The following is a 14710-nucleotide window of genomic DNA, read 5'->3' as shown; positions in this document are numbered from 1 at the left end:
TCTTTCCCACATTACTTGCTGTACAAAACCAGAAACATTAGATGAATGGTGCCAGTAAAAAGCATTTCTGGTTATCTGAACCTGGGACACAAGAGCAAAGAGGAAAAGAAGTGAGAGGCTGCCCAAAACCCAAGGTCCAACCAATCCAGCAGGCAGGGCTTTGAACTGCTGAAGCAGTACACTGACCACAACAGCTGCTGCCATGTGCTCTGGGAAAAAAAGTACTAGAAATAAACACATGCACAGAATGAGCCTGCCACTGCCATTTAACAGCCAGTGAGGTTTTACTCCCGATTTGAGGGCTCTGGAATTCCTGTACAACTTTGCGTTGGGGCAAAGTCCTGCAGTTTGCTCGGTTGCTGCAAGAGAAGAAGCTGTAGCTGATTCACCTGCTAAGTCTTTTTTAACCTTTTCTTGGCGTGTCTGTGCAAAACCGTTGGCCAGTGGAGCTCATCCAGAAAGTGAAAAGATTATTCATTTGTTAAACACTGAAATTGGAGCCTCACTGGTACCACCAAATAGGACCCCTGTAAAACAAATTAGCCTGTAATCCTTCTGATTTAGATAAACTCCATTAGAACAGGAGCTTCAGGTGAAGCAGCTGCAGGTAATGGAGATTCTTTCCTTCTTAATTTACAACAGCTTATTTTGTGTTACACTAGGGCCTAACAGCATCATTACCTACACTGCTTTCTGTACCGTGAAAGGTACCACTTATTGAATCTTTTCCCCAAAGAAATTAAAAGGTCCAGATCAACCTGTCTTTTCCAATAAACTTTTTTTTCAAATGCATTATGTACCCACTGACTACCACCCTCTGACACAAAAGTATTTCTATTTTATCAAAACTCTTTTATGTAACTGTTTCTGTTACTATTGCACTGTCTGACCAAACCAGCCACACAAACCTCTCAAAAGGCAAAGTTAAATACTGCTACTTGTGAAGCTGTATCACTATAATTTGCCTTGGAAGCAGAAAAGAGAAAGAAGGAGACTGTTCTGTCTCCTGAACTTGTGTGTCTTTGCTGGAATGATAATACCTCCTCGTACTGACAAATTATTGGTGTTGAAACCCAACTGCAGTTGCCACATACACGGGACAGCAGTGGCCAGCAAGACACTGAGGAGACCACAGTTAACATGACACACTGTAGCTGCCACGTAACAAAAGATTCATTCCCCGTAGAAACCCTCATGTAATAAAAACCAAGACTTACAAATGTAATTTGTTACCTTTATTTGTAACATGTGCAGCAGTCATGCAAAGTTTTTAAGGGATTGAAACCAAATTTTAAAAGGAGAAATACTCTACTTGCACCCTGTCTTTTGAACTATTCTGCCTCCTTTAAGCAAGTAAGTATGAGTCACCATCCAAAAAGTGGAGGAAGTTGGCAGCATATTCCCCAAGCCATCATCCAAAATTGTGAGCTGAGAAGGCGGTGGTGCCACACAGCTGGTGTAACCAGGCAAATCCAATATGCTTTCACTATCACAGAGAAGCTGATTGCCTGGGTTTTGCCTCCCAATCATCTCAAAAATTATGCCTGACAGTGAGAATCCAGAAATCTATTTAAACAACGGAATTTAGGAAAAACCTGCACTAAAGTCTCTCTTTCTCAGACACACACACACACACTGAGCAGATGGAGGAAAGACAGCAAGTTCCTTGCTAGTCACATCAGCTCACGAGTCAGACATTACGAATGCTGTCTCATCCAGCTCCTGTTGAAATCAATAAAAGCCCTTCAGTGAAGACCATGGGAGATGGAAAATAACCCTCTCCACACTTCAGCCAGAATGTGTGAATGAGAAAAACTGACAGCTTTCTTCCCCTCTGATTTTCATGGTGCTTAAAGATCCAGATTATAAAACACAACTTGTCATCTAGGAATTTTTGATGTGCTTGCTTGGCATAAATAAAGCTCATGTCAATGTGTGAATGAGGGAGACAGACATCACTTTGCACTTGGACAAGGAGAGATACTAGCAATCATGCATGAATAAGCATTATTGCATTTCAAAGTGCTGCAGATGCAGTGTGTTCTACAAATAAGCAAGTGGTTGGAGTGACGAAGTGTTCCATGTTGCTTAAAAAAATCATCATTTTGCATTGCTGAAAAATAAAGAAAAAATAATCCAGACATAGGAATTTGTCTGTCGTCAGTTGGATAACCTAAAAATCAACTGGCATTGTAAATATCTAGAATGACTGTGGCACTTACTAGAGCATCTACCATCTCTGAGATAAAAAAAACTTCACCAGAGTTGCTCTGAAGGGCTTTGTTGGCATCAGCTTACAATAAACATTCAATTATTCCTGTACTCCCCAGCTCTAATGACATTCATCACTGCAAACTCCTTTGGCCTGAGGGTCCATTCACACTGGCCCACATAGTGTCTACAGATTTTGTTCTGATTTTGCCTTGCATCCTTGTGAGCGCCAATATTTAGGACTTTACATATGGCTGGTATTTTGGTCATATATATTCAAACAGTTAAATTTTCTATACTGTTTCTAGACATAGATCCAAGAAGAGAAGGAATGGGGGCTTTACTGTGTTAAAGCGAACGCTGTCAATAACACCAGGTTGATGTTAATAAATATTAGCAAGCTGAAAAAAAGAAAATATAAGAATCCATTTAAAAAAAAAAAATCTCAAAGTTATACTCACTGCTGGTAGAGGACATGCGGCTGTACTCAGACCTGTAAGACAAAGATTTTAATTAGAATGTATTAAATCTAAAAGAGATAATGAAAAAATTACCAAAACTGACACACACTGTTTATTGAAATAGTTTAATGCCCATTTAGCACTATTTTTGTGCTACGAGAATAACTGGAACAGGTTTTGAACACTGCTTCAGAAACACTGGCATCTCACATGAATTTTGAAAATATGTAAGTATAATGAGTAAAGCAACTATGGTTTTATCTAGGAGTTATTCATGCTGCCTAACTCTAGGTGTGAAAACTAAAGCTCAGAAGGCTCTCCATAAGGAAGAAACAATCTGCTTCAGACACAGGTTAGAAGTCTACTAGACTTCGACTCAGCTCCTCTCCTTCCTCGCTTTATGTCCTCTAAATGCAGCTCTGCAGATTTTTTTTGGAGTTCTTTTTAAGAGAACTCTATTTGAAGATCAGAATTTTTATAGTTCTATGGTCAAAACTGGCAGTGAAGGAAAAGAAAAAAGAATGCCAAGATGTAAACATTTAGATGACAAAGCTTTTTGCTTTAGTAGACCATTTTCCTCTTGAAGACATCTCAATAAAACTGTACAGACATTGGTTCTAGTTCAGTGCATACTGGATTATCTGTGAGAAAGTCAGAGCAGTTAAGTATTTTGAGCAACAGTGTAATTAATTTTTCAGCTGCATACAACCCCAAACTCCTGAAAACCCCATTCTGAGCTGATTAAAACATAGCCCATTTATGTCCTGAAGACTCAGAAATAATAAGGTAAAAAAAATATGCCATGGCATAATATTTAAGGAAAAAAAAAATCATTTCCACTGCTGAGGCCCTACCTATGATGTTTGAATGTTTGGGTTTGGAGTTCATAGTCACACAGCCTCCTCTACCCTCACACTTGCTGGGTCCCCAAAACAGACCTCATGCACCAGAGCACCCTGCCACCATAAACATATGGCATGTGTGCCCTGCAGTGCCCTGAACACAACAGTTCAAAGTGTTCAGGGAGCCCTGACACAGCTCTTGGATTCAAACCTATATGCTTGTTTTATATAATAGCTGCAGCAAGTTTGCAACATTGCTTTAAATTAAAGGAACCACATGAGCCTTGACTCCTGAGAGATGTGTGTGGAAGTAGATACCATCTAAGCATGTTCTCAGGATACCCTCATACTCCAGGCTCTCAAGCATCCCAGGGAACAAAGGACATCAACCCCACTTATCTATAGTACCTGCTTTTGATTTTAATATGGACATATCTCTGCAGAAGAAACAAAGCAATTACAGCTGTCCCCACATTTCACAGCCCTGTGCTTTGCACTCACTACTCTGCAGATCAGATGCTAAAACTACTGGTTTAGGTGAGAAGACCATGAGGAACTACCCCAAACTCTTCTTGCCAATCCCACTGGACCAGTGAAAGATGACACAACCTGAATTTTTCACAAAACTCATGAAAAAAGATCCAACAATGCCATCAAGTGCCATGAGGTTTTCTTTGTTTTTGGAAAAGATCTGGGCAATGCTCGGGGAAGAGTTCCTGATGGGGGCTTGCAGCTCTCCCTTGCTTGCTCTCCTTTGCTAACCCTGTACCTCCAGCCATTTTAATAAGGCCAAGGAGCAAGGAAACATCTTTATCCCACTGGCAGAGACCACAGGATTAGGTCATCAGCAGCTGCTCTCAGTCACCCGATACAGAGCTGCTCCACAGCACTTCCTCCATGAATCAAGTGCTACCCCTCAACCAAACTCCCCCAGGACCCTTAGGTAGCTGGGAAGGGCAGAGGCAGCAATGACACTGTTCTCCCGAATGTGGGCTCACTGCCCCGTGTGCAGCACCAATTTACACACCAAGACGAGGTATTCCCATTTCTTTCATCTAGTTTGTGCAAAGCAGGGAGCTGGTGTGGCCCACAACAGGCTGGCTCCCCAATCTTGACACCACTCATATATTTTAGCAAGCAAAGAAGTCAGGGTTCATTGGCTACCAGTCATACAGCTCTCTTATTGATCAATATTCTGCCTTTGACTGGCTACATGATTCTCTCACTTCCCATGCCAATGACCAGTCTGTCTCTTGAGTCAGTGGGTTTCTTTAGTCAGTGGGCTGTGAGCTGATGGTCATGATCTCCCCCGACAAAATTGCTTTCTACCCAGTTAGAGCCAACTTCAGCACAGTTGATGAAATTAGCTGGCTTTGTTAGTTTCTTCCTTATCTTGTCAGTTCTGCCAAATGTCCTTGTGGCCTGTGAATTCTTCGTTCTTTGCGCCCACTATCAGCAGCACATCCCTCTCCCCAAGCTTTGCTAACCTCCCCCTAGGTCTGAGACCACTGAAGCATGTCAAGCCCTAAAATTTAACCAGGCAATTCTACTGACTGATAAATTCTAATTTATCTTTCTAACACCTTGACATCAACAGCAGCAGAGAAGGAGACCTTCTTGTTCCTACTGCTGTACACATCACCGGTCTGGCTCTGGGCAGGGACCAAGGGGAAGTGATGCCAGCAGCTGGCTAAGGTGCTATGCAGGCCATAAAACCACATAGTATTTTCAGCAGCAAGTCACATCAGTGTCACTTGGCACCATGTATATTTGAAAGGGTGTGAAAACGGTGTAACATGTCACTCTTCATAAGGCTAGAGGCAAGCAATATACATCCAGCTGCCTCCAAGCACCCCAAGCAAGGATTCATTTAGTCTGCACTTCTGTTTGAAAACAGCCTGGGGCTGTCCTTCAATGTATCTGTGTTCAGCAGTTGGCAGCTAATTCAAAATGAATCTGCACTGCTTGTATTTCGGATGGAAGCGAGACAACATTTTGCCTTTTGCTTACTGCAAGTTGGAACAGCATTCTATTACTTCACACTGTTATTTTATTATCCCAAAGTGCCACAGGCACATTATAGGACATGGAGAATTAATGAGTCCTGAACTGAGGGAGTAGCAGTCTATGTACATGCAGGACTTGAAAAATGAAACAAGAGGAAAAATAAAAAGATGGGGAATGAGAAAGGAGGAGACAAAAGTGTGCTTGGAGACTAATTGCACAGACACATTTTAATAGGCTTTAAAATTGTATCGCAGGAGATCTTTTGTAGTTGTAATATGCTTCAAGCTAATATTTAGTTCATGTTTGTTGCATAACTGACATCCACATAATTAAAAAAAAAGGGTAATTAAGCTCAAAGGCTTATGTCAACCTCAGATACCGAAATGAGGGCTGTACCCTCCCTAAGCTCCCTCTATTGTCAATAAAAAGAGAGGTCTGAAGTATCTCTCCCTAGCTGTTGTGTAGACAAGAAGCCTACAGAAACCACACTTCTAATGTGGAACCCTAGACCACGTGTATAAAACCAAATGGGATAAATACGAGTCTCTCTGTGTGCTCTCAGGGACAACCTGAATCACCTTTTGTCCTCCCTCCAGCTCCTTTCTTTGTCTTGAATCTCATCCTTGAGAACAAAAAACCCAGTGCTAGTAAAATCGTTCATATTCTCAAAATATTAGAAGAAACCATTCAGATTCCAAGCAAGCATTGGTAAGTGGCTTATAAATTAATTTTCTTTTTCTTACGGTCAGCTATTTAGGACACTAAATTCTGAAGTTAGTATAACTCTTAAGCTTTTTAGACTAGCACACACAACATACCCTTTGACAAAATCATGCATTAGAAGAACCAAGAACTGAAATAAACGTCTCTTGGGGCATATAGGCTCTCTGGACATCAAGTAACTGTGGTCCTTTCTGTTCTTTTGATTCCTATTTTAAACATTCTGAGTATTGGCTTCTATCATTTCCCTTGGAAGAGGATTTTCCCAGTAGGATAACTCAAGAGTAAAACACTCATGTGCTTTAATGGTGACACCTGGGACCACACTGGGGCTCAGAGGTTCCAGGCCTATTACATGGTCTTGCAGCAAGCCATTTCCTCTGACAGATGTTAGATTGTAGATAAAAGGAATAAAACATCCACTAGAGAAAGTGAACAAATAGAAGACTGTTCCCTTTATAGGCACATAATGAGAAAAAAAATTATCAAAAAGTGTATTGAAACAATGTGAGGTACTGAAAAGGAAGGCTTATAGCTCAGTCAAAAGACACATCAGTCTGCAAAGAATGTGTGCTCAATGGGCAGCATAAAAGCAAAGAGGAGCTGTGAAGATGTCAAGAGACATTAAAATAGGAATGTAGAAGCTTATGATAAAGATGGGACCTCAGTTCCCACTGAAGGACCAGACTTGTGCATTATCAGAGATGGTAAGAGCATCAGGAGCACAAAAGATACTGAACAATCCTCTGAGATCTGTGTGCACCACCCACTGCTGATTAGTGATACGGAGCCTCAATATATCCGAGATGGAAGTATTCCACTGAACACCAGTAAGCAACTGCTAGTGCAACTTGCACTTGCTGAGTGTGGTACATAAAAACTCTCTAAGCCTGTTTCTTTAGGTAAGAACACGGCTATTTCCCAGCTCTGGCTCACACAAGCAATGCAGCTACTCCAGCACCACAGTGTGCTTGGGTTCCTTGGGCACACTGATCAGCTGTGGCACAGCACCACGTTAACATAGCTACAGCACCAACAGCTACAGCCATAAACAAACACTCCCAAGGGAACTGCCTGGGACTGAGGCCAAGTGCTATGAAACAGTCTGCACCTGTACCAGTAAAACCTCTCACCTTCCAACCCATACTGGCAAGTGGTCTGCTGGGAATGATCCCTGAACCATGGCAACGTGCCAAAACAAGTCTCTGGCCCATGGTAAAACATACCCAGGAAAGACATGGGAGAGAGCTAGATGGCCCCATTCAAACTGATGCCATCAACCATTTTAAGTATTCAACAATATGGGCAACTCTGTCCTGTGCTCAGGGGCACCCCTATGTGCTGTTTAATGCACTGGCATTGCTGGAACCAAGGTCTCTGAGCTGTGCAGCATCTCCAGAGGCAGCCTGCTGTGTAAAACAAACACATCTCAAGTAATTCTAACATAATACTACACCCCAATATGCTCATGGTCTCCATTGACAGGGCTCCTTAACCCCACCCCTCAAAATGAAGTAGGGGAAAGTTTACAATCTCTTCTGCTCTCTGCATCCTTGGCTTGCCTAGGACAGATGGAATGCCACCTGCTGGATTCACGTTGCCCACGCCTTCTCTATCTAGAGTTGTGGCCCATTTTACTGTTTCATATTAAGAACTGTATTCAACAGCTTCTTTGCCTTCCCTCCCTCAGAAAATGCTCCACAGGGCACACGGGAATATTTTATAGCAGTTAAAGCCCCATGCATGAATGAGAAGATTTGCCTTTATAGCTCTGCCTTGGGTTTCTTCTCACCAAATTCCTGCAGGTCAGATTACAGTCTCCTTCCCTAATACCAGCCCAAATCTGTTACCCTCATTGTAGTTCTACTAGTGCAATCAAGATGACTGAAATGGAATTACTCAGAGCAACTTGTATCTAAACTCCTTGCTCTGGATTTCTAGTAGAGTGACAAAGTCAGATGAGGGATTTCCATTATGCAGCTCTAACCACTACCCTCAGGAGCTTATTACCTACAGCAGTGTTTGAGACCCCACATGAGAGACACCATCCTTGTATAAAGATGAAAGTCGTTTGTCATCTTCCAGAAAGCACCTGATGAGGCAGGACTGCCCTGTGCTTTAGTGAGCACACCTGGCTGCACAGCCTGCTCACCACTCCCTCACAGAGCACTCCCAGAGGGACATATCAGGTGGCATGTATCTACTCATCCAAGGCCAGGGCCTAACTTATCCCCCGATATCCCAGTTCTCTTAATTAACAACACAAGAAGCCTAAGTCATACCAAACATCAAACCTTCACACAGTCACACTTAGATGAGGTGAACCTCACTGTGTGCTGGGACCTAAACATTACGGGTATCAGCACAGAGCTCATGGCCTCCAGAATGTGATCTAAAGTCTGTTTCAACCTTGTCTTCTGTGCCTCGCTCCAGCGCCTGGCACTCGCAGGTCTGCCTGCCCCGAGATTCAACCAAACAGCTTCACTTCACTGGGTAAATCTGGTTAGAAATGGTACCTCAACCCCAATTTGTGACAAATAGCTCAACTTTACATTATTCGAATGTCAAATCAGAGATGACTTGAATACCGTGACATATCTGGACTGATGGGTCTATATATGAAGTGAAAGAATCAGCAAAAAACCCACAACAAAACAACCCCCAAAACCCCAAACCGAAACAAAAGAAACCCCAAGGTAAAAATAAGCCTTATGATAGCTTTCAACATCAGTGGTTCATGTTCCCGAGAGTTTCTCATAGATGGATGAAACATGTGAGAGTTTGACAGAGACTGACACATCATTTTGAAGGACCACCATACAAAGTTGTAAGTGTTGAATCCTTTAAAGCCAGAAACATGAGATACGAAAGCAACCTCACCCCAATAAACCATTCAACTATCCATTTGATATTTTAAGTGACCCATTCTGACTGAGGACACACATAGATTACAGTATTCCTTATATTTTACCTCTAAGTGGGGTACAACTTTATATATATATATTTATATTTATAGGCTGCCTTGTCTTCTATTAAAAAGTATATTTTCTACTTAGAACTTCACACCTTTCACAGAAAGGCTTTTTTGGTCTGTTTAAGAGAGAAGTTAACAGAAGCTCAAATAATTTGTGATTTGGCCAGGATCACACATGCAGCTAGGGAGAGCCATAAGGAAAACCAACAAACAAGCATAGCACAGTCAAAAAATAACATAATCTCTGCAAAATTAATGTGAGGAATGAGAGACAGGAGAAAATGTAAAGGAGGGAACAAGCACTGTGAAAATTAACTGTAACCAAACAGCAATGGACTTTGCTAAATATAACAAATAGCTGCTGCATGGTACAGTGTCATAAACTTCAAACATCTCATTTCTCTCTTTTGCAGTGGATTTCTCTAGATCTTGTTTCTTTGCTGTTACCTACTACCAAAAAACCAGTAAAACCTTCCTTCCTAAAATTCATCAAATACTCAAGAATTAACTGCTGTTTAATTCAGTTTGCATCATCAACATTTACATTCTAAACTTACTATACAAAAAACCTCCCCACCCGGTACTTCAGCAATGTCTGCCCACTTTCTCTAAAAAGATTAAAAATTTATTTGAAATACAAGTGGATAAATTGCAAATTCAAGTAAATTAAAAGTCATAACTTCTCAAAACTTCAAATGACTTTAAAGTGAGGAAAAAACCTATGTGTTTAGGCAAACTTTGAGACAATCAGTAAGCTAATGATTAAAGTGTGCACCTTTTAAGACGTGGGCTCTTACAGCTGTTGAAGTGAAAAAGTAAACTTCTGCTAGGAACTGTCATGTATTTGAAATCTTCATTAATGCCAGCTATCTCATTGAAGTGTTATGCTCAGTTAATGCCTGCATGCTTGATAAACAAGAGAGAGCATTCCTTGAGAATGACTCTAATAACATGACCGAATAAAAGTTCAGGAATAAAAAATTAAGGATTTTACAACTGAGAAACTACCTGTTTTTCCACATTCACTTGGGATATCGGTCCTGGATGCAGTGAATTAATCTGATGCTTTGTCCTTGATACCAGTGGTAGCCAATCTGTCTCATTGCCTCAAAATTAGTCATGCCTAACAACTTCCAAAATTGTCTTAGTTTGTCATTTTTGCTCTGCTATTCAAAGACAGTAAAATAACAGCATTTGCATGGCTTGTAAAATGAAGAAAACTTTAAAATTTATATTCCTAATTAATTTTAAGTAACTTAATATTGGTTTTCCTGCTTTTTTTCTTTACCATTTAACTACAGTTCTGTAAACTTCTACATTTCTCCTCCCTTCAATATCTTTCTTCCACTTGTTTTTCCTCTCTGTTTACTTTCTAATAAAAGGCCAAAGAAAGACTATTTTATTCTTCCTAAAATGACAGGTTTTAAAGTACAAATCAACTACTAAAACTATTACCAGGGAAAGCTCTGTGTCTCATACTTCTGGGCTAAAAATTTTCAGTAGCACATGAAATCAGGTTTTTATACTAACAACTCCCAAAATATGTTTCCTGAGAAGATACAACTTGTATAGGCAAAGTCTCTCAGATCAAGGATGGTCAAACTATTTCAAATCTCATTAATAAACAGCCAATATAAACTAATTGGCTTATATGTTCTACACCCTTTATTTAGGTTCTTGACAACACCAGCTCAATCCATTCTTATTGGATTCAGGAACTCCAAATACGCTATTTTTCTTCAGCAAACTCTTTGCCAACCCTATTTACCAAGGCAAATGCAGTAAGAGGAACATATTTTCCAAAGGATTAGGAAAATGAAGGCTTTGAATTGTAATTGATCTTGCCTTTAGCACAGAGTTTTGCCTGCTTTTGTAGCTGGCAGCCACAACAAAACCTTAAGGAACATATGCCCTGTGGAGTACTTGATGTGTTCAATTTGTTAGCTGCTCTAAGCAGCTTCAGCAGCTCAGGCTCTGTGTAAGAGCTCACACATCATTACGTACAATCATTGAGATGACAAGGGCGTGCAGCGCCTGGATTTATTACAGTCACTATCCACTATTGTTCCCTGAGTGACAGAAAGGGACCACTCCATGCAAAACTGTTACTGAATTACTCTGACAGTTGTTCCTCCTTATTCTTTCAGAGGATGATGGCTGAAGCTCAAAATAGTTAATTAATTTTTTCTTTTTTTTTTTTTTTCCATTGAGTAATTGGAGGAGAAGGAATACAGTTCAATTTAGCAATAGCTGTGATGGGACTGAGACAAAGCAAATAGTGGATCTTCTGGTAACAGGGAAAAGCAAGTGCTGGGAACAGGTGGTTTGGTGAGAAAGCTGAAATGTAAACATTGTGAAAGAGACATACGCAACATGTTTATCAGAATTAAATAGCTGCTAAACAAAACTTTAAATAATAATTGAAATGCAGAGACCCATTGCTTTTCAAAATAAACTTCAGTGCAAAGCACTGCAGTTATTAATTGCCATATGTCATTGTTCAAATTCCTCAGATAGACTCTTCCACCAACCTATACTTTCCATTGCCACTCATGGGACAGAGATGCTTCATAAAATCATCAGCTTTAGCACCTCATCAACACCAGACACAAGCAGCTGTCACGCTGGTCACTGAGGTCTAAAGGCTAATGTCACCAGCTGGGTAAAATCTTTCCAAGTGCCCGTCCCAAGGAAACCCAGGTCTTTCCATTCCAGATAAACACAGCAAATTAAGAGTGACTTGACCAATCAAGGGGTTTTTGAGCTTTGAACCAGTCATGAGTTCACTGATTACTTTGTCTTCCCGTTACCCACATTCCCTAATGGGGACTAACCTATGTCTAGAAAAGAGGCCTGGATTTTTTCCTTTGAACTTATGTCATATAAAATATTTTAAAGCTTTCACTGTTGGGGGGATAGGAAAAGTCCTTAACCTCTCAGACTACAGAAAAGATAAAAAATTGTATGAATTACTAGCTGGATGTATGAAAAAGATTACCACATGCCATTTTCACCTTTTAGGTTTTTATTTTGTAATACTGCTACTTGAGTTGTGGTGTTGTGCACCTGACACCACTGTGCAAAGAATTAGCTTTACAATTTTGCAAGTGTCAGACTAGAGGCCAAAGGAGATTCACCAGGCAAGGAGCTTGGAGAGAAACAGCTGGAGGAGCAAGGAGGGAGGAGAAGGAAGTCTCAGGAAAGAACAGCCTTAACAGGAGCATGTAACCTCCTTTTGCCCTTCCAGCGCCAGAGAAGGAGCAAAGGCTCACTGCCATTCCTGACAAGATGCCATGGCAGCAGCATGTAGGACGGGCTGGAAAGCACTTCCCTTTTTCTCCCGCAGAGATGGGCTGAAGGTGTGAGCTGAACGGGAAATCCCATGGATCATCCTTGCAGCTTCATTAGCTTAGGAGAAACCAATCATACAGCTAACAAACACAGCACACCTCTGGCAGTAGGGTCATGAAGTCAGGGGAAAAAAAAAGTTTTTCTCCTTGACTCTGATATAACACTATCAGCAAAGTTTATTGCAGTTCACAGGCTAGCACGATGAATATCATGACAACAGCAACCCAATTTCAGGGTGCCTACAAATCTAACTTGCTTTTGTAGATGGCTCTTAATGGTCCTTCTGAGGAGTCAACTCTCTCTGCCTGATGCTGCCTGGGTGTCACTGCCAGAAGGCGAGGACAGTCCTGCTGGACATGCTCCCGGACTATCCTCGGCCGTACTATCCCTGAGATACGGGGCTGGCGCGGCACCAAGCCCTGACCAGCGCACCTACAGCCCGCGGAGCTGAGCGCGGCCCGCACCGCCGAGCCATCACAACGTGCTTTGGAGCTCAAACTTAAAGCCCACAGCCACGATCTCTCCGCGTCTTCCTCCCGTGTGTAGCAGAGGACGGTGGGGACCTTTCCGGTGCTTCACAGAAGGGGAGCGCGAACTCCACGGGACAGCCGGAGCAGGGTGGTGCCTCCCGCCTCCCCGGGGGTCACCCCGGACCGAGCCCCAGGACGGCAGGAGGGAAGGCAAGGCAAGGAGACCCGGCGCTGAGCGGGACGCTTGCCGGGACGCCGGCCCCCTCTGTAGGGGAGAGGCTCTGCCCGGGACACGAACCCGGCGCCCCAGCGCAGCCCCAGCCCCAGCGCAGCCCGGACGCGCTCGGCGGCGGCCGCCGGCAACAAGTGCAGCCCGGCGGGAGCTGCGCCGCGCCCCAGCCCGGGAGCCGCCCGCCACTCACCCGCCCGTCTCCGCTCCCGAGTCCACGCACTCGTCCTCGCCGCCGGGCTGCTTCTCCATGGCGGCGGCGGGGACGCTCCGCGCCCGCCCTGCCCCCGCTGGGAGCGGCGCTGCCGCCTCTGCCGCCCGCCGTGTGCGACAGCGAAGGCAGCGAGAGCGGGAGCAGCGCCCGCTCCGCCGGCCCGGCCCGGCCCCCGCCCCGCGCCGCGGGAGGCACCGCCCGCCTCGCCCGCTCCCGCCCGGCCCGCCGGGAAAACCTGCCAGCCGCGCCGGGACACCGTGTGCCAGGGCTGCTGCCTCGGGAACGGCTTCAGCGCCTTCACCGTGGCACTTCGGTGTTTCCAGGGCTAAAGGTGCAGCGCCCCGTGCCCAGTGGAAGTTAAGAGAGACTGTTGGATGTATGGACGTCCTCACTATCCATCTGGTCTTGGAGCATCCGCTGTTAAAGCCTTTTATTTGAAGTCTTTCACTGTGCTGAGCTTTCTCTAGGCTCCCGCAGTGCTGCCTGGCACTTGTTCGTTACATCGAATACAATAATTTTAAAAATTACACACAGAAACGGGCAAGGGGTGGTTTTCCAACGCGATGAGAATTTCTGTAATGATGTAAAGGGAGCATTAGAGGCTTTTTGAATGCTGCCTGTGAGGAAATCCTGATGTAGGAAAGCTGAGTGGCAGTGTCTATACCGAGAGAGTGAAGGGAAAAGTTGTGAGTGCGCTCCTGTGTCATGTCATGCATGTTTACTTACTTTATATTTGGACGTGAACACCTCTCTCGTTCTCCATCATCTACAGAAATACAAATATCCACCCATGTAGGTGTGACCCAAGATCTCGCTCAACCGAAGAAAAAGGAAAAAAAAAAAAAAGAAAAAAAGTCTTCCCTTAATCTACTCAGTCATTCAATCTGGGGCAGATTTTACAGGAGGAGAGGGCAGAACTGAGTTGTAATCTTGGCTCTCCAGCCTGGGAGACCAGCTTTTTGTCTCTTCACAAAATTGGGATGGGGTGCTCTGTGTTCCCCAAAATGTAGATATTGTGGGACAATTAAATCTACTCTATAACTGGAGTAGATTTAATTCCTTTAATATTTTGTGGAAAATGCTTGGAGTTGGAATTTTCTCTTCAAAAATCTCTAACAACCACCAAATTTCTATCAGCTGCAGGAAATGGCCACTTGCAGAAAGTGATCAGAAGTAAAAAAAGAGGTTTTTTAATAAAAAAAAAATATTTTCTTATACCTTTTATTATGTA

General features: G+C 43.0%; 1 protein-coding gene across 1 annotated transcript in view; it reads right to left on the bottom strand.

Annotated features, from left to right (window-relative positions):
• FAM124A (family with sequence similarity 124 member A) overlaps positions 1–13636 on the bottom strand; it is a 39460-nt gene extending 25824 nt beyond the window's left edge. The window contains exons 1-2 of the mRNA XM_042014292.1: positions 13459–13636; positions 2673–2704 (exon numbers count right to left, since the gene is read on the bottom strand). Of these exons, the coding sequence (XP_041870226.1) occupies positions 2673–2704; positions 13459–13517 (91 nt within the window). The 5' untranslated portion in view covers positions 13518–13636. The remainder of the gene's footprint in view (positions 1–2672; positions 2705–13458) is intronic.
• Between the last annotated feature and the right edge of the window lie 1074 nt (positions 13637–14710).

The sequence above is a fragment of the Corvus kubaryi genome, unplaced genomic scaffold (assembly GCF_017639235.1).
Source record: "Corvus kubaryi isolate FWS band 111438036 unplaced genomic scaffold, C.kubaryi_AGA036_p1.0 split1-65, whole genome shotgun sequence".
Taxonomy (NCBI): Eukaryota; Metazoa; Chordata; class Aves; order Passeriformes; family Corvidae; genus Corvus; species Corvus kubaryi.
The sequence above is the reverse complement of the archived record's forward strand: the minus strand, read 5'-3'. Positions and strand labels throughout refer to the sequence as shown.